This window comes from Danio rerio, chromosome 12 (genome assembly GCF_052040795.2).
Source record: "Danio rerio strain M-AB ecotype USA chromosome 12, GRCz13ab, whole genome shotgun sequence".
Classification (NCBI taxonomy): Eukaryota; Metazoa; Chordata; class Actinopteri; order Cypriniformes; family Danionidae; genus Danio; species Danio rerio.
This window is the reverse complement of record NC_141032.1, coordinates 47,849,884-47,872,112: the sequence shown is the minus strand read 5'-3', so window position 1 is coordinate 47,872,112 and position 22,229 is coordinate 47,849,884. Positions and strand designations below refer to the sequence as shown.

At 39.2% G+C, this 22,229-nt stretch overlaps 1 protein-coding gene across 2 annotated transcripts in view; it reads left to right on the top strand.

The window, feature by feature from the left end:
• Window positions 1-22,229, top strand: part of fdxr (ferredoxin reductase) — a 41,226-nt gene that overhangs the window by 3,567 nt on the left and 15,430 nt on the right. For both annotated transcript variants that reach the window (XM_087276941.1, XM_087276940.1), the window contains 6 exons: window positions 3,207-3,302; window positions 11,169-11,291; window positions 11,958-12,071; window positions 12,155-12,256; window positions 16,296-16,403; window positions 16,597-16,681. In XM_087276941.1, the coding sequence (XP_087133067.1) occupies window positions 3,207-3,302; window positions 11,169-11,291; window positions 11,958-12,071; window positions 12,155-12,256; window positions 16,296-16,403; window positions 16,597-16,681 (628 nt within the window). The remainder of the gene's footprint in view (window positions 1-3,206; window positions 3,303-11,168; window positions 11,292-11,957; window positions 12,072-12,154; window positions 12,257-16,295; window positions 16,404-16,596; window positions 16,682-22,229) is intronic.

Here is a 22,229-nt window from a genome sequence, read left to right as displayed (position 1 = left end):
TCTAAAAATAATAAGTGCACTTTAATTACCCGGATGATGCACTCATTCAGCTGCTAAAATGAAGTGTGTAATGATGGACACTTCACGCACTCAACGACCGCAGGTTTGCTTACGTAGCGGAAGGGGCGGAGCTATCGGACGCACATGTTGAATAACTTTATTTGTTTTGGAGTGTGAAAGCAAAATTCTCCTACGAGAGTGATTATAGCGCCTCCCGATGGTGAATGCGGCAATACTCACGGCAGGTATTATTTGATAATTCGGTTGTTTATTTCACTTATTTGGCAACCGTCAAACGTCATCAGGGAAACGGTTTGAATTTCCGCTTAGTAAAAAAACATTAGTGTGCCATTTGGGACAACACTACATACATATACCATCCTGTTGAGTGTGTAAGTGCATAATTACATAGTGCATGAGTGCATAGTGTATAGTGTGCCATTTGGGACGCAGCTAATGTCTTCTTAAGGCAAGTCATTTCACTCGGTGGCCATCTTTGAAATGCCTCTCAGGCAGTATGCTCGGGCGTTCTGTCTAAATGGAGAAACATCAAATTCTCCAAAAATGTTCGCCAAGCTTATGATTACATTAAATGTACATATTTGAAATCACCAATTAAATTAAACAACTGTCTCATAAGTTTTGTTTCTAAACATTCTAATCAAACAAAATCAGCATATTTTAGGTTGCCCTGAGCATATGCGCATGCGCACTTGAAAGGAAAGAGATCACGACACCAACCTCATTTATTGCCATTCTATTAGAGCTGTGAACCTACACTAGTCTCACGGTTCAGTTCGGTTACGATTGTCATGCCATCGATTCGGTTCAATTCGATATTTCGGTGCATCACTGTGCATTGACGGTGCTTTCCATACACAGTTTTATATTTTCTTCACAGCTGCATTTCTTGTATTAAAATGTATGAATATATTTATATACTATTTGTAATACAATTTTGTCATTTAATACAAACCATCAGAGATATAAACTGTAACTTTAAACAAAACGAGCATTTAGCAAATAATATAAACAAATATAAATATCCAGCTCAATCTCTGATCCTTGTGTAGTTCTCTTACACCCCTTTGATTGGTCACACCCTCAGCAAAAACGGTTGCGATTGGCTCTTGCGCGCTGCGCTCTTCACAGATGAGTGATACTGATAAGCGTCAGGGGCGATCTCACAGCTGATGTATGAAAGACATGGTGGAGAAAACTCTGCAGACACGCGCTCGTTTCTGTATGCAAAAGTAACGCTGTAAAACAGACGAGAAGAGAAGAGGAGCCACGCCAGCAGGTCGAATGGGCCACTGTGTGTGTGTGAGAAAGAGAGAGAGAGAAAGAGCGAGAGAGAAATGGAGTAGGCTACTTTCATTCTCTCGATCTCAGTGAAATAGGGGCTATAGTTGTTTATGTCAGTGAAAGACTGATCCAGCAAACACACACAGTGAAATTGTGCACGGTTTATGAGTTTTAAGTAGTTTATGAGTTTTAAGCATATGAGATAAATGACGTCAGTAATAACCGGTTATGATTATTACTGAACCGATACCGAATTGTCCGCGTCTGCATCGCTGTGCACCGAAGAAACGATTAATTTTGACATGCCTACATTCTACACATTACCATCCTCTGGATAATGATTGTCAAACCGCGCTGCCTCTGAAGTAATCCACAACTTGGTCTTGACAGTGAATCTCCTCCAGAAATGACAGCAACTCTTTGTTTACAAGTTTGGGGGTGTTTGAGTAGCTGCTGTCATGTGATGTGTGTTTGACAGGATTCATTTCATACAGATTACAAAACCAAAAAAACCTTTGTTTTCAAGTGTGGTTGGTTCATTTACAAGTATAGATTTCGAGCTTCGTGTGGATATATTTCTGTGAGGCAAGTATGTGCTGAGATTCGTGTGGTTTTCAACCACAAAAAAACTGCTTCTGAAGAAATGTCAGTCTTTAGCGATCAATGATTCTCTTCTGTACTAGTAGGCAGGGCTTCATTCGCCATATTGACCGTTGCACTTTCCCCATTCAAAACTACTCAAGTGACACGTCTTGTGTGTTTTATAGTCTTTGTTCTAATGGAGCTGTTGACATGAAATTGACCCAGATTTTGGCAAATGCCCAAGTGATCATACAAATGAAAGAAAACAAAAAGCAGAAACATTTCAGAAATATGAATTCTACATAATAACAATTAAATGAGAAGGAGAAAGTACTGAACTACTGAAATGTATTTAATATTTTATATCAAGAGCTTTATTTGGAAATGAGAGCTTCAAGACGTCTCTTGTAAGGAGAATGAAGTCACATTCATTGCTTTGGTCAGATTTTTATTTTCTCAGACTTCAACTGAGGCTAAAAATCTTGAGTGTTTGTGAGTCTTGTCTATAAACTATGATCTTTAGCTCTTAATTTCTGATGGATTCAGCTCAGGTGATTGGCTGGGCCATTCTACAGCTTGATTTTCTTTCTCTGAAAGCATTTGGGAGTTCCCTTGGCTTTGTTTTGGATCATTGTCTTACTGAAATGTCCACCTTGGTATCATCTTCATCCTCCTGCTTATGTAGATGTTGGATTGAAGCAGCTGATATTCATTTACACTGAGGTAGGGCAGAGAGTTGCTGAAGAACTACTGACAGATTTCAGCTGCTGTCTGGGCTTTTCTTGCCTTTTTAAACCTTCCTTTTTTCATGTGTTCAATATTTTTTCCAATTTCATCTCTATCACACAGCTTAATATCTAAACTAATTAGTTTTGTTTTCTTTGTATGGATTACTAAAGTCGTTACCAACATCCAGTGAGCATTTCAAGTAAACGGCACCTTTTAGAAGCATGATTTCTGAGAAAAAAACTTGTTCAAAACTTAGTTTACCTGCTGTACTTGATTCCCATGGTTAATGCAATGACAATATTTCAACATCACAAGTTTTGAAAAGAAGAGAGCACATTTCTAAGAATCACACAGTGTTCTGGCTCCAGCAATCAGACCGCAGAGGAGCAAATGAGTAAGAGGAACTGCATGTTTAGCCACAAGGGATTTGCAAAAAAAACAAACCTTTTGAGTATTTACAAGCTGATGTTTAGTTCTGGTTCTATTTAAAAGAAGCAAACTGATCACTTTTAGTCTCTCACGTGTTGTTTATTAAATTTTATACAAAGAACTCATGTGTTTTTGATTGTGAATCTCATTATTTTTTTCAGGCTCGACAGGATGCAGTTGTAGACATTTACGAGCGCCTGCCGGTGCCGTTTGGATTGGTGCGCTTTGGGGTTGCACCTGATCACCCTGAGGTCAAGGTCAGGATGTTGTGTGTTTATTTCGCATGGAAAAAAATGCATTTACTTTAATAATGATTTCATTGTGATTATTAATAAATCAGGTTAAAGGTTGGCTGTAAAACTATACAAAGACACATGATTTTGTACTCTCTGAATACATGTACGGCTGAATGCTGATCCAAGCTTAGCTTCTCTCTGTCTGCCTGTCGGTTGCAAACACAGAGCGTGGGAGCTCTTGGCTCCGCCCCCTTGTTACGTTGGGCGGGAAGCCGAAAGTAATTTTCATGTGAAGCAACACACCCCTAAAACAGCGAGCTGTGTACACGCCCCCAACAAGACACTTTTGAACACATTATAATAAAAACATCTAAACTGTGTGTTGAACTGAACCTAAACTGGCACACCCAGAAGAGCCATAATATTAATATTAAATCATAAAAAAAGTGTAAACTAAGTGCCCTTTAAAACATGAACTTTTATTTTACTCCAGTATTTTAAGTAGAGTTTCTGCGCTCACCTGCTGCTCCTGACGGTGCTAGCGCTACACAGTCTTTAATTTCTATTTAAGCTTGAACATCTAAATGAATGCTTGAGTCTATTTAACTATTATAATTACATTTCAATATCGATGCTGAAATAGCAGTTTTATGAATTTGAAAGTAGTTATATTACCCTTTAACCAGAAGTTTGACGTTGGCTGAAAACTCTAGCTGTGCATTGATGGAGAATGGAAATAAAAAAACGCTGGGAGAAAGTCTGGGTTTGGCAATAGACAAAGTGCTAATTTATGGGCTTTAGCACAATGAGAATCTTTCTTGGTAGAGATTCAGGCTCCAGATGGTCCTGTGTGGGTTGTGCTAGAAGCAGACAGGATACATGTGCCATTCACTCGGTCTCCCTGTTATTTCCAGCACACATCTGCCAGATCACATCTGCCATCCCTCTTACAGGGTTGTTTTTGGATAAGTGTTCCTGCTTGACCTTAACAGGATTTCAGCAAACTCTGCTTTCAAAAATCAAAGCAAAATCTTGCATTTTAATTTCAACTTGTTTTTGATTCAATTTCAGTTCATTGATGATTAAAGGTCCTGTGAAATTAAAATAAAGTAAGTTTCAGTCTGTTAGTTTTAAGGATACCTATAAGCTTGTGTGCTCAATTCATTCATTCATTTTCATCCCCTTTTTCCGGGGCCGGGTCACGGGGGCAGCACTCTTAAGAGAGAACCCCAGACTTCTCTCTCCGCAGACACTTCCTCAAGCTCCTCCGGGGGGGATCCCAAGGCGTTCCCAGGCCAGCTGACAGACATACTGTAGTCCCTCCAGCGTGTCCCGGAGGCCTCCTCCCGATAGAACATGCCTGAAACATCACCCTAGGTAGGCGTCTAGGAGGCATCTGAAACAAAATCCTGAGACACCTTGGCTGACTTTTCTTAATGTGAAGGAGCAGCGACTCTACTACGAGCTCCTCCCGGGTGACAAAGCTCCTCACCCTGTCTATAAGTGTGCGCCCTGCCACCCTGTAAAGGAAACTCATTTCAACCGATTGTATCTGAGATCTTATCCTTTCGGTCTTAACCCAAAACTTATGACTATAGGTGAGGGTAGGAACATAGATTGACCTTTGCCTTTGGCTCAGCTTCTTCTTTACCACAATGGACTGACATATCGACCGCATTACTGCTGCCGCTGCACCAATCTGCCTGTCAATGTCACGTTCCATCCTTCCCTCACTCATAAACAAAACCCCAAGATACTTAGGGTGCTTTCACACCTACACTTTTGTTTCGGAACGCATCTCGTTTGCCCAGTTAGCGCGGTTCGATTGGCATATGTGAACAGGGCAATCGCGCTCTGTTCCGCGCCAAAGTAATCGCTCCGAGATCGCTTGAATGAGGTGGTCTCGGCTCGATTGAAACGAACCCTGGAGCGGTTCGATTGCAGTGAGAAAGCGATCCAATCCGAGCGCGGTTATGTCACAGTGTTTTATGGATATGTAATAGGCATACGGCTATATGAAGAGAGAATTATGAGTAGGGCGGGAAGTTTCGCGAGTCTCCGGATGCCCACAAACGAGTGATGATCTCCCGGTAATCTCGCGTCTCCCTCCCAGTCCTCAAATAGGCATCGTCGCGCACCCTTCTCACCCCTCCCCACCGTGTCTCTCCTCAGACACGTCACGCGCGCACCCTGTCAATCACTACCAAACCACCACCTCTCCTGACAGCTGAGCGGGACGCTGCAAAATAAACCCTGACACTCTGACCAATGTGAGGAGAGTTTACTCACACATGACTTGTTTTAGCTCTTTTAGTCCGATTAGAAACTTTGCAGTGTGAAAGCGAACCGCTCCAAGAGCAAAGAGCAACAATGTAACAATTTTAATCTCTGTTTCGGAACAACTGAATCGATTCACAGGTGTGAAAGCACCCTCAAACTCTTCTATGTGGGGTTAGAACTTTCCTTCCAACCTGGAGATGACAAACCACCTTTTGCTGTGGAGCACCATGGCTTCGGACTTGGAGGTGCTGATCCTCATCCCGGACACATCACACTTGGCAGCAATGTTTCATTTGATGCACAAACGAAGCAAGTTTAACTCAAAATGTTCAAGCATCGGTTTACATACAAATAGCGTTGTTTGTGGGGTATTTTGAGATTAAACTTCACACACACACACTAGGGACATCATTTTTACTTATTTTAAATCTTGTAAAATATGGCATAATAGGTCCCCTTTAAGAAAAGGATTGCTGTAAATGAAAGTGTGAGTGTTTTTGTGTAGCACTTGGGTGGTTTACAGCAGTGATTCTAAACTGGTTTGGCCATTGGATCCACATTTTTACATGGTCATCAAGCCGCGACCCAAATTTTTAGGAACTATAATATAATTTCAGGATTTATTATTCATTTGTATTTGTTTGTTAACATACACAAGTAGTGACAGATCAATCATAAGAAAATCAGCAAGACTTACAAATAAACAATATTTTACTGCTGTCATTTAACAAAATGTATCAAATTATAGAAATATTACACAGTAAAAACGTCAAATATGGTAAACAGTGGTTAGGGTAAGGAAAAGTTCAATTTTTACTATGTTCACAATGTTTACCATGTTGTATTAAACTGAACTGTTAATAAAACATTAACACTGATCTGGTTGAACTGAACAGAAACCAGCAAATTAAAGTAAAATTAATTAAATAATCATAACCATTTTTATAATAATCACCAGTTATTTGCTCTTCTGCTTTTGTGTGGGCTTTCTTGGCCTTTGCTACACCGTGAGCACAGTAAGATGTGCAGAGTGCCTGAACTTGTTTTAAACATGAATATGTTCGGCACTTTTGTGATGCCCTCAGCTATTGGAGTCGTCTTTGAAAATAGTCCACAGGTTTGTCCTTGCATCTGGGATGTTTGGTTTCTGAATGTCGATTTAATTTAGAAGGTTTCATGCTCTCTTGTGAGAGCACCTCACTACATATGACACACTGAGGTTTTAGGTGTGGTTTATTCATAAACTAATTTCGAGAGGATAACGTGCTTATAATCAACACGGCTGGCTCCTTGTTAGTAATCAGTAATCAGTAAACAGCTCTATTAGATGATTACGGAAGCATTATAAATAACCTGAGTTTTTCACTCTAGTTATCTTCGTCTTAAAGCTTCCCCCCCTTTCCACCCCTACATCCTCCCACTTTTTCTGATCGGGCGACACGGTGGCCCAGTGGCTAGCACTGTTGCCTCACAGCAAGAACACTGCCGGTCCAACCCATCGGGCCGGTTGGGTTCTGTGTGTTCTCCCCGTGTTCGCGTGGGTTTTCCCCGGGTTCCCCGGTTTCCTCCCACCATCCAAAAACATAAACCATAGCCAATCGACTAAAACAAATTATCACCCAATGCAACCTGAGTTTACACTTCACACGGTGACAAGCAGGGGAGTTCTCGAGACCTACCTGACCTCGAATTCCCCTCTCGCCCTTCTAACGGGAGGGAGCCCCGGGCTCGAGGATATTACGAGCTCAGGGCTCTCTCCCGGGACAGCATGCCAAATACGCTTTATTGATTATCAGCTAAGTGTGAACTCTTGAAGCCTTTTTTGTCATCAATATATATGTAAACCCACACTTTACATATTCGGGGTCGTACTTGCGTTAAAATTTCAGATGTTAAACGGTACGATTGTTGCACACGCATTTTAAAATAAAAGTCCGATATAAGCAAAATAAGTTTAAAAACGAAACTTTTGTTGTTGTTTTTTATCACACACTCTGCGACCCACTGAAAATGTTCCCGCGACCCACTTTTAGGTCAGTTAACAGTTAAGAAACACTGGTTTACAGTACAGGAGGTGGGGAAAAAAAACAAACTGATTACGTTAAGATAGGCTTGATATTTGTCAACACTGCACAGATGTTGCTTTGTAGTCTTATTTATCTTATGTTATGTTTATCTGTACATAAAAAAATGTAAATAATCTGCAATCTTGCATTTGTGTGTCCTTGATACGCATCTTAAGCTTCGCAGACAACCTGAGATTTATATTTCCTAACCCAAACACACTTTTGCTTGGTTATATCATGTCATTTCATCACAATGTGCCCTGGTTAGCTCTAGACAGCACATACAGAAAGTAAATCAATGTTGCGGTACTTTCCTAATTACAAGTCATGTCTTTTCATGAGTTACTTTAATGATCACGCTACAGGTTCTTTAGTGCTATAACACCTCCTAAAGCTTGCACTGTCTGGGTTTTAACAGTAAATCAGGTATAAATGACACTGTTAACACTGTTTCTTTTGTCCCACTGCTAATAGCCATACCTTACTTTTCATTTCCACATATGAGTTTGCAGTGTTTATTTAGATGTTTTATAAAATGAATGCATATTGTCAATAATATACATTCTAAATGTTTCAATTCTGTATTGTTGGGTTACTTTTGAAACTGAAAGAGATTAAAAACAGAAATTATGTTTGCAGTTAACATATTAACAAGGTCATAGTCAGGGACTGTTAAAGGTGTGGTTTGTAAGGTTGACACTCAGTGGTTAAGCTAGGTATTGCATTCATGGATCAAAACAAACGCAAGCGCAGGTTGCCAGATTAAGGAGCAAGTCTGATGCTGTGTTCATACCAGACACGAAACGAGCGGATAAATCGCTCTGTTCGTGCGTAAATAGCACGAATAGATGGGCAGGGCTTCTGTCTGCCCGGTGACTCCAGCTTCTTTGCTAAATGGCTAACATGGATTTTATTAAGAAAATAACAGTGCTTATGTGCTTTATGAAGACTGAAAAACAGCGTCGATACGTTTAGGGCCGTGTCTGAGTCCACTTCAAAGGTGCATCCAGCTCTGTGAACTCATAATGTCTTTCAGAAACTTAACCTGGATGACGGAGGCTTTCAGCGGGGCTTCTGACTGAGCCGAGCCCAGTTTAATGAACTGTCGTCGGTGTCGGCTGGAGGATTGCCCCCGGGACACCAACAACAGGCGATACGTCACAATCACGCTCCCCACAAGAGCAAGCTCCTGATTGGTTAACGCTGCACGAATGTCCGCATAAGTTCTGATTTTTGAACTCAAGCAATTCGCGCGAAACGCGTATTAAGCACGTCGAATGCGCATATCGCTCCATTCGCGCTGCTCCATTCACGCAATTTGCGTCATTCACGCGTATCACTCCGCAGGATGTCTACTTCAGCGTTTGCATTGACTTAACATGTAAATCACTTGCGCTTGACGCTCCTTCCACATCTGCTTTGAAAACAGCATAGCGATCGAGCCTAAAGGCTGATTTAAACCGTGTTTTATATAAAAGAAACTGCACGCCATAGAAGGAATATTCTCCATATAACCTAACCAACACCTCGAATTCATGTTTTAGAAACAGCCTTGTTTCCTTATGTGCTTTTTCCTAGTTAAGTGCTAATAATGTGTGTTTGGATGCCATTTTACATGACATTTTTTGCCAAACTACTGAAAGCAGGAGCAGATAGTTCTCCTCAGATCTGGAAAATAAAATAAAGCATCTGAAATTGAACTTTAGAACTGTGACTCAAAATAAAACATATCAGTGATTCAGCATGCGCTTTTAATAAAGTTAAAGAGGTTTAATAAGTATTAATTAGGTTGTAAACCCTATTATTTCATGTGAGTGCATATTCTGTGCTTCTGAATGGCTGTATTTGAATTTCTGTCATTTTTCATTTGGTGCAAGCCAAATTGCTTATCACTGCAAATGTCACGTAGCACATTGTTAGGACACAGGGTTACAATGTTTCCTGCTCACTTAATGTTTACGTTTGTATTGTTTATATTATTTGCTAATTAATAACCTCATGTGGAACTCTGAATCTGCCTCTCATTTCAGAGTCTGGAGGCAACCCAGAGTGCTGAAATATAATTAGCTAAACTGGCATTGGGCAGGTTAAAGAGACCAAACCAGAGACAGCCTTCTGTCACTTTTCAAAGCAGATTATCTGACTTCAACATTGTTTATTACAGGTGAAAGCAGAAGTTTACATACACTGTATAAAAAGGCACATAACCATTAAAAAAAAGTCAGATGTTGATGTGACTAAATTTTTTCTCTTTTAGGTAAGTTAGGATTATCACATTTGTTTCTGTTCTGCTTAATAGCAGAATAATGAGAGAGAGATTTTTTTTGAGAATTTTTTATAACTTTTCTTGAAAGTCAAGTTTACATACAATAAGATTATTCTGCCCCTGAAAAAGCTCAGATGATTTTGTGAAGTTTCTGATTGGCTAATTGACAACATTTGAGTAAATTGGATGCACAACTGTAGAGCAGTATTTAAAGAAAACCTTAAACACACTGCTTCCTTGTGTGACAACATGGGAAAATCAACAAGCCAGAATCAACAAAAAAGCCAAATTACAATTTGCTAAATGACACTGGGAAAAAGACTGATGTTTGGAGACATGTCCTGTGGTCTGATGGAACTAAGAAGCCAAGGAACACCATCCCAACTGTGAAGTATGGGGGCGGCAGCATCATGTTGTGGGGCTGTTTTGCTGCAGGAGGGACTGGTCCACTTCACAGCATAGATGGCATCATGAAGAAAGAACATTATGGAGAAATACTGAAGCAACATCTCAAGACATCTGCCAGGAAATTAAAACTTGGCCACAAATGGGTCTTCCAAACAGACCATGACCCTAAGCATACTGCCAAATTAGTGAAAATGTTCTTTAAGTACAACAGAGTGAATATTTGGAGTGGCCATCACAAAGCCCTGATCTCAATCCTGTAGAAAATTTGTGGGTTGAAAAAGTTTGTGAGCAAGACAGCCAACAAATCTGACTCAGTTACACCAATTTTGTATGTGTGAATGGGCCAAACTATTGTGAGAAGCTTGTGGAAGGATACCCAGAACATTTGCTCAAAGTTATACAGTTTAAAAGCAAAGCTAAAAATACCAAGGAAATGTGTGTAAACTTTTGACTGTCTAGAAATTAATTAAAAATTCTCTCATTATTCTGGCATTTAGCAAATGTAAATCATTTAGGTAATCCTAACGGACCTAAAATAGTAAACGTTTAGTATGATTTACCATCAGACATTTTTAAAAAAATGGCTTTGTGCCTTTTTTAGAGTGTATGTAAATTTCTGGTTTCATCAACTGTAGATAAACAAGAATATTCACTAAGCATATTTTTTAAAAATCTGCAAAACTATTATGGTATTTTTATACTTTAGAAGAGTCAAAAACTTTGAGACAAGCACCTTTAATACAAATAGAATTAAGCATAAGTTAAAATAAGTTAGAATAAGTCGGCCCTCCAGGAATTGGATTTGACACCTGTGTACATAAAACATGTATGCGCAAATTAATTATATTTCTCATTTTAATTTTACAGAATGTCATTAACACTTTCACCCAGACGGCCCAGCATGAAAGATGCAGTTTTCATGGTAACGTGAATGTGGGGAAAGATGTGACCATTGAGGAGTTAAGACAAGCGTATCATGCTGTAGTACTGGTGAGGATGCATGTTTTATTCATCATTTTTTTTTCAGCTTAATCCCTTTATTAATCAGTGGTCACCACAACGGAATGAACTGCCAACTTATCCAGGACATGTTTTACTAAGCGGATGTCCTTCCAGCTGCAACCCATCACTGGGAAACACCCATCCACACATACACTATGGACAATTTAGCTTACCCAATTACCACATGTTTTTGGACGTGTGGGTCAAACCAGAGCATCCAAAGGAAACACAGGGAGAACATGCAAACTCCACACAGAAATGCCAACTGACCCAACCAAGGCTCGAACCAGTGACCTTCTTGCTGTGAGACGATTGTGTTACCCGCTGCGCCACCGTGCTGCACTTATAATAAATAACTATAGTATTTTTTTTTCATTAGGGCAAATGTGACTGATGCAACTTTATCCACCTATGCAAATTAACTGATCATAAGTCAATGATTTGTATAAAGTAGTACATCACATTTAAAACTTTATATGTGTAATAATTCACAAAAGAACATTAATCAAACTTTGTATCTGCATTGCTTTGAATTGTGGATGTATTGTGTTAAAATTATTGCGTGCATTAAAACAATCCATCTGTTCAAAATCATTTAATAGCACTGCATTAAATAATTACAACTCATTACTCCTCACACTTTTATTCACTCAGAGTTACGGAGCTGAGGGAAACCGGTCTATGGGAATTCCAGGAGAAGATCTTTGCAATGTGTTTTCAGCTAAAGACTTTGTTGGATGGTACAACGGGGTTCCCAGCAATACGGAGGTTCTGGTTGTTTTAAATCACACCACATGCTTTTGTGTTTAAAGTTTAAAACCCCCAAATAACTGATTTCTGATTATCTGCAGCTGTGTCCTGATCTCGGCTGTGAGACGGCTGTGGTTCTCGGACAGGGAAATGTGGCTCTGGATGTGGCCCGAATACTCCTCTCGCCTGTGGACATGCTGAAGGTCTGTGTTTACTTTTCAGGTCGTTCACCTCTTTTTTTTTACAATTTCAAATGTGGTATGTAACTTTAAATGTGTTAGATGTAAACACAGCCAATATGTAGCTCTGACAAGGACATGATCAGTCCATCCAGGATTTTGCAATTGCTGAATTTATCTCAAAATCAAGCAAACTCGGTTAAAAATTTTTGGATCTTGCATTTTTTGATTGAAATGTCACAGATTTTCTGTAAATTCAGGGTCTAGATGCTTTCTATGACCCAAAGAAAAAGCCACGTGGAAGCAAACAACTTTCACTAAGCCATGGTTTTACACACATCAAATAGTTGGTGGTAGTAGCTATATGCCTTTAAGCTGGTCTGGAACTCGTCAATTAACTAGAAGAAGAAGACATTGCAAGTTAAATATGAATAAATTTACAAAGTTGCATTTACCTACAAATATTACTCCAAAGGATTGTGAAAAACTTGCTGCGTTTTTGAGGCATCCTCTAAAGTTTGCTATGCTAAAGAAAGATTCTTGTAAAAGAAATGTGTGGGCACTTTAAATAACTTTATTTATTTATTCATTTATTTTTATTATTAATATGTGAATGAGTTTAATAGTTTTTTTGGTTGCATTTGAAATATTAAAGTTGAGTGTTATTTTATAAGTTACAAAACCCAATGTCTGGATCTGAGAGTAATGAGAAAATGTGTAATAAAGACTTTATGTGGTATACAGTTGAAACCAGAAGTTTACAACAAAGGAACAACCATTTTTTTTAGATGTCTGATGGTGAATCATACTAAACGTTTACTATTTTAGGTCTGTTAGGATTACCTAAAAGATTTACATTTGCTAAAAGCCAGAGTAATGAGAGAAAAAAAATGTTTATATTTTTTAGCTTTGCTTTTAAACTGTATAACTTTGGTCAAATGCTTTAAGTATCCTTCCACAAGCTTCTCACACTCGTTTAAAGGAATTTTGGCCCATTCCTCCTGACAGAATTGGTGTAACTGAGTCAGATTTGTAGGCTGTCTTGCTCACACAAGCTTTTTCAACTCTGCCCACAAATTTTCTATAGGATTGAGATCAGGGCTTTGTGATGGCCACTCCAAAACATTCACTCTGTTGTCCTTAAAGCACATTTTCACTAATTTGGCAGTATGCTGAGGGTCATGGTCTGTTTGGAAGACCCATTTGTGGTCAAGTTTTAATTTCCTGGCTGATGTCTTGAAATGTTGCTTCAGTATTTCTTCATAATGTTCTTTCTTCATGATGCCATCTATGCCGTGAAGTGGACCAGTCCCTCTTGCAGCAAAACAGGCCCACATCATGATGCTGCCGCCCCCATACTTCACAGTTGGGATGGTCTTTGTAGGCTTGTAAGCTTTCCCCTTTGTCCTCCAAATGTAACACTGGACATTATGGCCAAACAGTTCAATCTTGGTTCCATCAGACCACAGGACACGTCTCCAACAATGTTTCTTTTCCCAGTGTCATTTAGCGAATTGTAATCTGGCCTTTTTTTGTTGATTCTGGCTTGTTGATTTTCCCATGTTGTCACACAAGGAAGCAGTGTGTTTGAGGTTTTCATTAAATACTGTTCTACAGTTGTGCCTCCAATTAACTCAAATGTTGTCAATTAGCCAATCAGAAACTTCCAAAACCTTCCAAAACACCATCATCTGAGCTTTGTAAGAGGCATAATAATCTTATTGTATGTAAACTTGACTATTAAGAAAAGTTATAACAATTTCTCAAAACATATCTCTCTCATTATTCTGCTATTAAGCAGAACAAAAACAAATGTGATCATCCTAACTTGCCTAAAAGAGAAAAAGTTTAGTCACATAAACATCTTTTTTTGTTTAATAGTTATGTGTATGTAAACTTCTGGTATCAACTGTATTTCTTTACAGCAAATCAACACAAAATAATGCTGCACATGTTTCTGTAAAGTTTAAGAAAAGCTGCAGCAAGTAATTTCAGGCCACAACAATTAGAGAAAAAGTCATGCAAAATTCTGCAGGGACTGCAATATGAATTGCAAGTGGCCACAATTTACAGTTTGTGATCCTATTTCTGTTTTGTTCTGTTGATATGTGATCCAATTTTTGTAGCTTGCAACAGATGGAAATGTGACTCGATTGTGCTGCATTTCTATAGAGATCCTAGTGTTGCTGCAATTACGGCTCATTGTTTTTTTTTGCAAGCCAGGTTTATTCACAGGTCACCAGACTGAAAACTATTAATTATGTTCGCTCAGCTACAATTTTTGTAGCTTGAAACAGAAGGAAATATGACTCGATTGTGCTGCATTTCTATAGAGATCCTAGTGTTGCTGCCATTACGCCTCATTGTTTTTTTTTTGCAAGCCAGGTTTATTCACAGGTCACCAGACTGAAAACTATGAATTCTGTTCCCTCAGCTTAGCAGGAACCTTTTATGTCCTCTGAGATTGTAAAAGTGTCACACCAATCATAAAAGTGTAAAATACACAACCTTTCACTATGTTAATGGTAAAACAACTGTTTAGAGGTGCAGTGTGTAAAATTGACATGCAGTGTTTTAACTAGGTATTGCAATCTGAAATGTAATGCTGAATTATAAATATATTGATGAAACATTATTGGTTAAACTGGCAGTGGGCTGGTTATAGAGACGAAAGGAGGATAGACATTCAGGCACACAATGCACATTTTCAAAGCAGAATGACTGAATTAGCATCGCTGCAAGGCTTTTAACAAGCACCAGAACATTTGACCACATCACACCAGTACTGCGCTCTCTGCACTGGTTGCCCGTGCACTATCGTGTCACTTTTAAAAGTCTTCTCCTGGTTTTTAAATCTCTAAATGGCTTAGCTACCTGTCAGACCTGCTGACTGAACATCAGCCTGGTCGGTCTCTTCGGTCATCAAACCAGAGACTTTTATACATTCCAAAGTCGAGGCTGAAATGCAGGGGTGACCGGGCTTTCGCAGTAGCTGGTCCTACTTTGTGGAATGCTCTGCCCCTCTGTATTAGGTCTATATCATCGCTGTCTGTTTTTAAATCTAGCTTGAAAACTTACCTATTTGATTTGGCATTTTATTAGTGAGAATTGTTTGTTTTTAGCTATAATAACTATTAGTGAGATTTGGTTGTTTTCACCTAAATTAACTATTTGTGAGAATTGTTTGTTTTAGCTATAATTTTATACCTGTTCTTTGTGATTTATTGTTCAGCACATTGGTCAACCTTTGATTGTGTTTAATAGTGCTATATAAACAAAATTGACATTGACATTGTTTTTTAGATTAAAAAAATATATTTTAGCATGTTTCTTAAATTTCTACAAATATATTATAGTATGTTTATGCTTTAGAAGAGTCAAAAACTCACAAACAGCACCTTTATCTCTAAGCGGATTTGTAAAATGAGCCTATTTCAAATAAATGAATAAATTCAGTCACCTACGCTTTCCTGCTGATTCCCATCAAATGTGTGTCATTGTGTCAACAGATAGTACCCAGGATGCTCCGGAAGTATAGACAGGGAGTAGTTATGGGACTTTCGTCATTTGAGTATACAATCTATCACTATGTAAAGGGTATTAATGGCAAAACTGAAATGTTTAAAGGTGCACTATGTAAATTGAGGCACGTTGGTTGAGCTAGGTATGGCAGTCTGAAATATATCGCTAAATTAAAAAAAATATTGCTGAAGTATAATTGGGTAAACTGGCAGTGGGCTGGTTATAGAGACAAAAACAAGGCAGACATTTTAGCAGGGAACAGACATTTTTAAAGCAGAATATCTGACTTAAGCATTGTTTTTCAGATGAAAAAAATAAGTTCACTTAGCATGTTTCATAAATAACTGCATAAACTAATATGTAATTATGTGTATGCTTTAGAAGAGACAAAAACTCACAATCAGCTCCTTTATCTCTAAGTGGAGTTGTAAAATGAGCCTATTTATAATTAATAAATTCAGTCATTTACGCTTTCCTTGCTATGCTGTCGCAGTCTGTTTTCCATCAAATGTGTTCATTGTTTATTTTGTTATACTTTCAGGAAACGGATATTACCCAGAATGCTCTGGAAGCATTGACGGGCAGTAATGTGCGCAGGGTTTTGATCGTAGGTCGCCGAGGTCCTCTTCAGATTGCGTGCACTATCAAGGTAAGAATCTACCTGACAGACAGGTGTAAATCTGTAAGATCAAGCAGAGGAACCAGTTCTTCTTCAAAGTGCAGAGAATAGAAAACACATTCAATCTAACAATTGCAATGTTTATTAAAACAAACTTTTTTCAACTTCTTACGCTGTCATTTCAATCCCCTTTCAAGTTTGTTTATGTTCTTAATCTCATCAGGAACTCAGAGAGATGGTGAATCTGCCAAACACAAGAGCCGACATGTTGCCCGCAGACTTTGAGGGCATCGCAGAAGCTTTGAAAGGTAACATAACAATATTGACCTTAGTCTGCGATGCGGATGTTTGATTGTTTTAGCAATTGTTTTAGAACTTCTGATTAAGTTTCCTACTGGAGAAATGACTAGAAATAATAAACAGCAGAAAACAGTCCAACTACTTGCTCTACAAACAACTGTGTTTGTTTGCTCAATTTTTTTCTTATGTTAAAGCTCTCCAGCTGGATCTAGACCAGGGGTGGCCGAACTTTTTCCTTATGAAGGGCCAAAAATCTTGATTGAGGGTGAAATATACCAAACTTTATTCCATTAAAGTTGCAATAGGTGATGTGCTAATTTATTTAATGTTTAAAAATAATGTTAAAACATTGCATTAACTAGTCCAGTATACATATTTAGATTTTATAATGAGCTTACTACAGTTAAAAGAAAAATTACAACAGAAGCTAGTCAAGCTGCACCTGCCTTTGCCTTAATTTAATCAATAGCCACATTTCCACTGTTGGGCCAGTGTGAGTCAGGGCTTTTATCGGGCCGGGCCAATCCCCCGGGAGGTTGAGCAGCGAGGCCAAAATCCAACAAGACTCTACATCATAACTTTTCAATCCAGATGGATGGGGCAACCATTACTGCATCCAAAACGGTGAAAAGCCTTGAAGTAACAATTGATGACCAACTAAACTTTTCTGACCACCTCTCTAGAACTGCTTGATCTTGCAGATTCGAACTCTTTAACATCAGAAAGTTCTGACCCTTCCTATGTGAACATGCAGCTCAACTCCTTGTTCAAGCTCTTGTTCTCTCTAGACTTGACTATTGCAACTCTCTACTAGCCGGGCTTTCAGCTAACTCTATCAAACCTCTTCAGCTGCTTCAGAACGCAGCAGGACGAATTGTCTTTAATGAACCTAAAAGAGCACATGTCACTCTGCTGCTCATCCGTTTGCACTGGCTGCCAGTTGCTACTCGCATCAATTTCAAAGCTCTGATGTTTGCTTACAAAGCGACCTCTGGCTTTGCTCCTTCTTATCTGCTCTCAGTTCTGCAGATGTATGTGCCCTCCAGAAACTTGCGTTATGTGAATGAACGTCGCCTTGTGGTTCCATCCCAAAGAGGGAAGAAATCTCGAACTCTCGCGCTCAATCTGCCCAGTTGGTGGAATGAACTCCCTAACTGCATCAGAACAGCAGAGTCACTCGCTGTCTTCAAGAAACGACTAAAAACTCAACTATTTAGTCTCAAGTTCACATACCTGAAACTTGCCTACAGCACTTATTCATTGTTGCTCTTATAGTTGTGTAAATTGCTTCCTTGTCCTCATTTGTAAGTCGCTTTGGATGAAAGCATCTGCTAAATGACTAAATGTAAATGTAATGTCGCGTTTCCACTCTAGTAGCTCGCAGCGTGTCATGCAAACCCCTCCCCCAGAACGTCCCCGAATCAAACGTCACACAACCCGCCCAGTTCAGCGCAGATAAAGCACACCATCGCATCATCAAGAAACTATTAAAATGAAGACAACCAAAACAAACAAAGGACATGTTACTGTACAGCAGTACATTAAATGTCGATACGCACAGGCCTATGTATTTTCATTCATTATATTAGTTTACTTACCGACCGACTGTTGTCATCGTGCATCGAGTGGTCTCACCACTAACAGAGGTACCCAGCGCACGATCCATAATATAAAACCACAGAATCTGGGATCGCCACAGTGGAATGAACCACCAACTTATCCAGCATATGTTTTTACGCAGCGGATGTCCTTCCAGCTGCAACCCATCGTTGGGGAAATAATATAATATATTAAACATTTATCAATAAGTATATTTTAAATAAAATAACACTTGAATCTTTTTTCTATCTTTTAGAGGATTTAACGTTAAATAGCTTTTCATTCTGATGTGGCAGTGAATCCATAATGTTTTTTTAGGCCTTTTCATCGTCCCAACTGGTCTGCTTTATTGTTTTGTTCTTTACTCTGTCATTAACTTTTCCTTTTCAGGCCCACGCATGACAAACCCACATCTAGACATAGAATAAATGTGATATTTATAAGCAGGAAACAGTCCTGTCCTGATGGACCTACTGGAAACATTTGTTTCTCTTTTTTTGGCAGCGCTCCGAAACCACTAGTGGAAGTGTAGGAAGAGCAGTTTGTAAAGAATTTTGAGAACAAAAACTGTGTTTTTTTTCAGATGTGGTTTTGTGTATTTGTTTTAATGATTTACATGAAATGTTGTCCTGATGAAATGAGTGTTTTATGGAGTACAACTTCATAAAGGCAAAAGAAAAGTTTCTAAAACTTTAATTAGAAGTTAATTAGAAGAATTAAATTTCATTCAGTCATTCATTTTCTTTTCGGCTTTGTCCCTATATTAATCTTGGGTTGCAACAGCGGAATAAACCACCATCTTATCTAGCATATGTTTAATGCAGCGGATGTCCTTCCAGCTGTAACCAATGACTGGAAAACACCCAGATACATTCATTCACACTCATACACTACGGAAAATTGAGCTTACTCAATTCACACATGTTTTGGACTTGTGGGGAAAACCGGAGCACCCGAAGAAAACCCACACAAACACAGGGAGAACATGCAAACTCCACACAGCAATGCAAACTGAGGCTCGAACCAGCGATCTTCTTGCTGTGAGGCAATTGTGCTACCCAATGCGCCACCATGATGCCTAAATTAAATCTACTTAGCCTTATTGCCTAATGGCTTCAGCCTCATTGACACCGCCATGATGGACAGAGGCCAGTGGGCAGATTTGGCCTGGATACCAGGGTTAAACCCCTACTCTTTTTGAAGGACATCCTGGGATTTTTAACGACCACAGAGAGTCGGGACCTCTGTTTAACATCTCATCCGAAAGACGTCGCTCACTGAGCAGTATGGCGTCCCCATCACTATACTGGGGCATTAGGACCCACACAGACCGCAGGTTGGGCGCCCCCTGCTGGCCTCACTAACACCACTTCCAGCAGCAACCTAGCTTTCCCATGTGGTCTCCCATCCAGGTACTGACCCGGCGCAGCCCTGCTTAGCTTCAGTGGCCAACCATGTGAGAGTTGCAGAGTATAGAGAATACAAACCTAACAGATCACTCAGATCATTAAGATCAAGTAAATCAGTGAAAGCGGGGTGAATCGGCCTTCAGCTTTTAACCGTGGCCCTCGCTGCTGGAATTCTAGAAATGATCAGATGTGCTCCAACATTAGGCACGTTCAAATCAAGACTTAGAACCCATCTGTTTAGCTGTGCCTTTACTGAATGAGATTGTGCTACGTCCCACAGATTGCGCTATTGTGTCTTTTCTTTTTCATTCTTTTATAATAATAATACATTTTATTTAAAGGCGCCTTTCTAGCAACTCAAGGACATTGTACAATCAACAAGGCAATAAAACAACTAGAGAAATAATAAAATATACACAACAATAGTACAGATAAAATGAAGTATTAAAAGCCATCTTAAATATGTGGGTTTTGAGTCTTGATTTTGAACAGTGTGATGGAGTCAGTGTTTCTGATGGCAGATGGTAATGAGTTCCAAAGCCGCAGAGCAGAGCGGCTAAATGCAGTGTCCTGTAGCATTTCATCTGTGGCAAACTATTTCAATACTGTACATATACAGAGTCCATAATAATAGATGGCAATTAAAGTGCCAGAGAGCAGTCAGGGGAAGATGATGAGTAAGGAGTCCTCAGGCCATGCATGATGATGATGATGGTCATTCAGACAGCTGTGATGAGGAAGATTATCAAGAAAAAAGTTTAGTCCAGACAAGTAGATGAGGTCCCAACAATACAAACACAGGACACAGTCGGAAAGCATTCGGTATGAGTCCTCAGCAGATGCAATGAACTCAACAAATGTACCATGATATTGTATGTTTCTTCATCTGTATTCTTTCCTTTTTGCATTGCCAGTTGCTGACTGCTTTCTGACTGTGTTCTGTGTTTGTGTAGTTGGGACCTTTACTTCTGTGCTTGTCGAGACTAAACTTTCTTCTTGATATTCTTCCTCATCACTGCTGTCTGAATGACCATCATCATGCATGGCCATGCATCCTCATCTTCCCCTGTCACTTTAATTGCCATAGACTATTATGCTGATGACATTTTCAAGACACTTTAATTTTTCCATCATCTTCCTCTATTCTTTTAAAATCTAAAAAATACACATAAATTGATAAATATAGTTTATCGATTATAAATTATTGTAAAAATACCCTCAATGTATTTTAAATGGTATTTCAGTCACTATTTATATTAATTTAATAATCTAAAAACAGTGTTTTTGCATTGTAGTAGGCATTATATTGATTACATTACAAAAATGTGACATCATTGTTCGGAAATAAAGCTCCTTTTATACCTGTTGTATAAAATTTTATACATGATTTTCAACTAAAATCAACTTGAAATTCGCAAGTAGTTTTTAGCCAAAGAGCGTCCGAGCTCTTCCACAGCCTGCAGTGTCATGAAAATCCACATGGGGGAGAATACAAGTATCACATTATATACAACAGGTTTTTAAACAAAGAATTGATCACGTTGAGGTTATATAGGTCTTAGAAACTCGTGTATCAAATATGATGAAAAGAAAAAAAAAAAGGTGCTTAGGTGAGGTTCGAACACGGATCGACGGCGCTGAAATGCAACACGCTGACCGCTGGACTACAATGGGGCTGTTATGCTTGTCAGGCCGGAACGATACCTAATCCTCGTCATCACCCTGCAGGCTACATTTTGCTCTTGGGGCTGCGAGACAATAAATAAGAAGAGCGGAGCTGCGGCAAAATAATGAATAAAAAGAGTGAGGCTATCGTCAAATAAATAAATAAATAAATGAAAAACAGTGCGACTGCGACTGCTGCTTTCTCCGTTCGCCATGCTGGAGAGGAACAGTCTGTGCAAATGGAACGCAGAGTTGGTGTCATTAGCCCCTTTCACACATACAGACCTTTCCGGAAAATTGCTGGCAATTTTCCGGAAAGGTTGTATGTGTGAACAGGTCCTTTTTGAAAATACCGGTAAATTCGTTCTGGCTATTTTCCGGAAAGAGAAGTTGTAACATTACCGGCAATTTGCCGGAATGCTGCGCTGTGTGAATGCAGAAGGAAGATTCCCGTAATAAGCGCGTGCACGTCTAGAACGTGCTGACGTGAGACGTCTGCTTTAGCCAATCACAACAGTCAGACGCATTTACGTCCGCGCGGTTTATGAGAATAAAAGCCTTTGAATATTTTTCCAGACACATTTAGCTGCTAGAAGTTAGTCAGATCACGTTTATATGTTCTTCTTAATGCCAACTGTGTAAATAATCATCGATGAGATGCTTATGATAAGCCGTTGTTTGTTTACCTTCAAGCTTTGCGTGTGCCTGTGAAACAGCCTGTGAGCGCCTGCACACGCACATATTATGAACATCTCGACATGCGAAAGTGATCCTGCGAAAGTTGTTCACAATATTGATCATCCACTGAGTTTGTAATTTAGTCAAATGTTTACAAATACAAGCGCAGCCGTTTAAAGCTCATTTGTGGTGAATGATGTCAGAA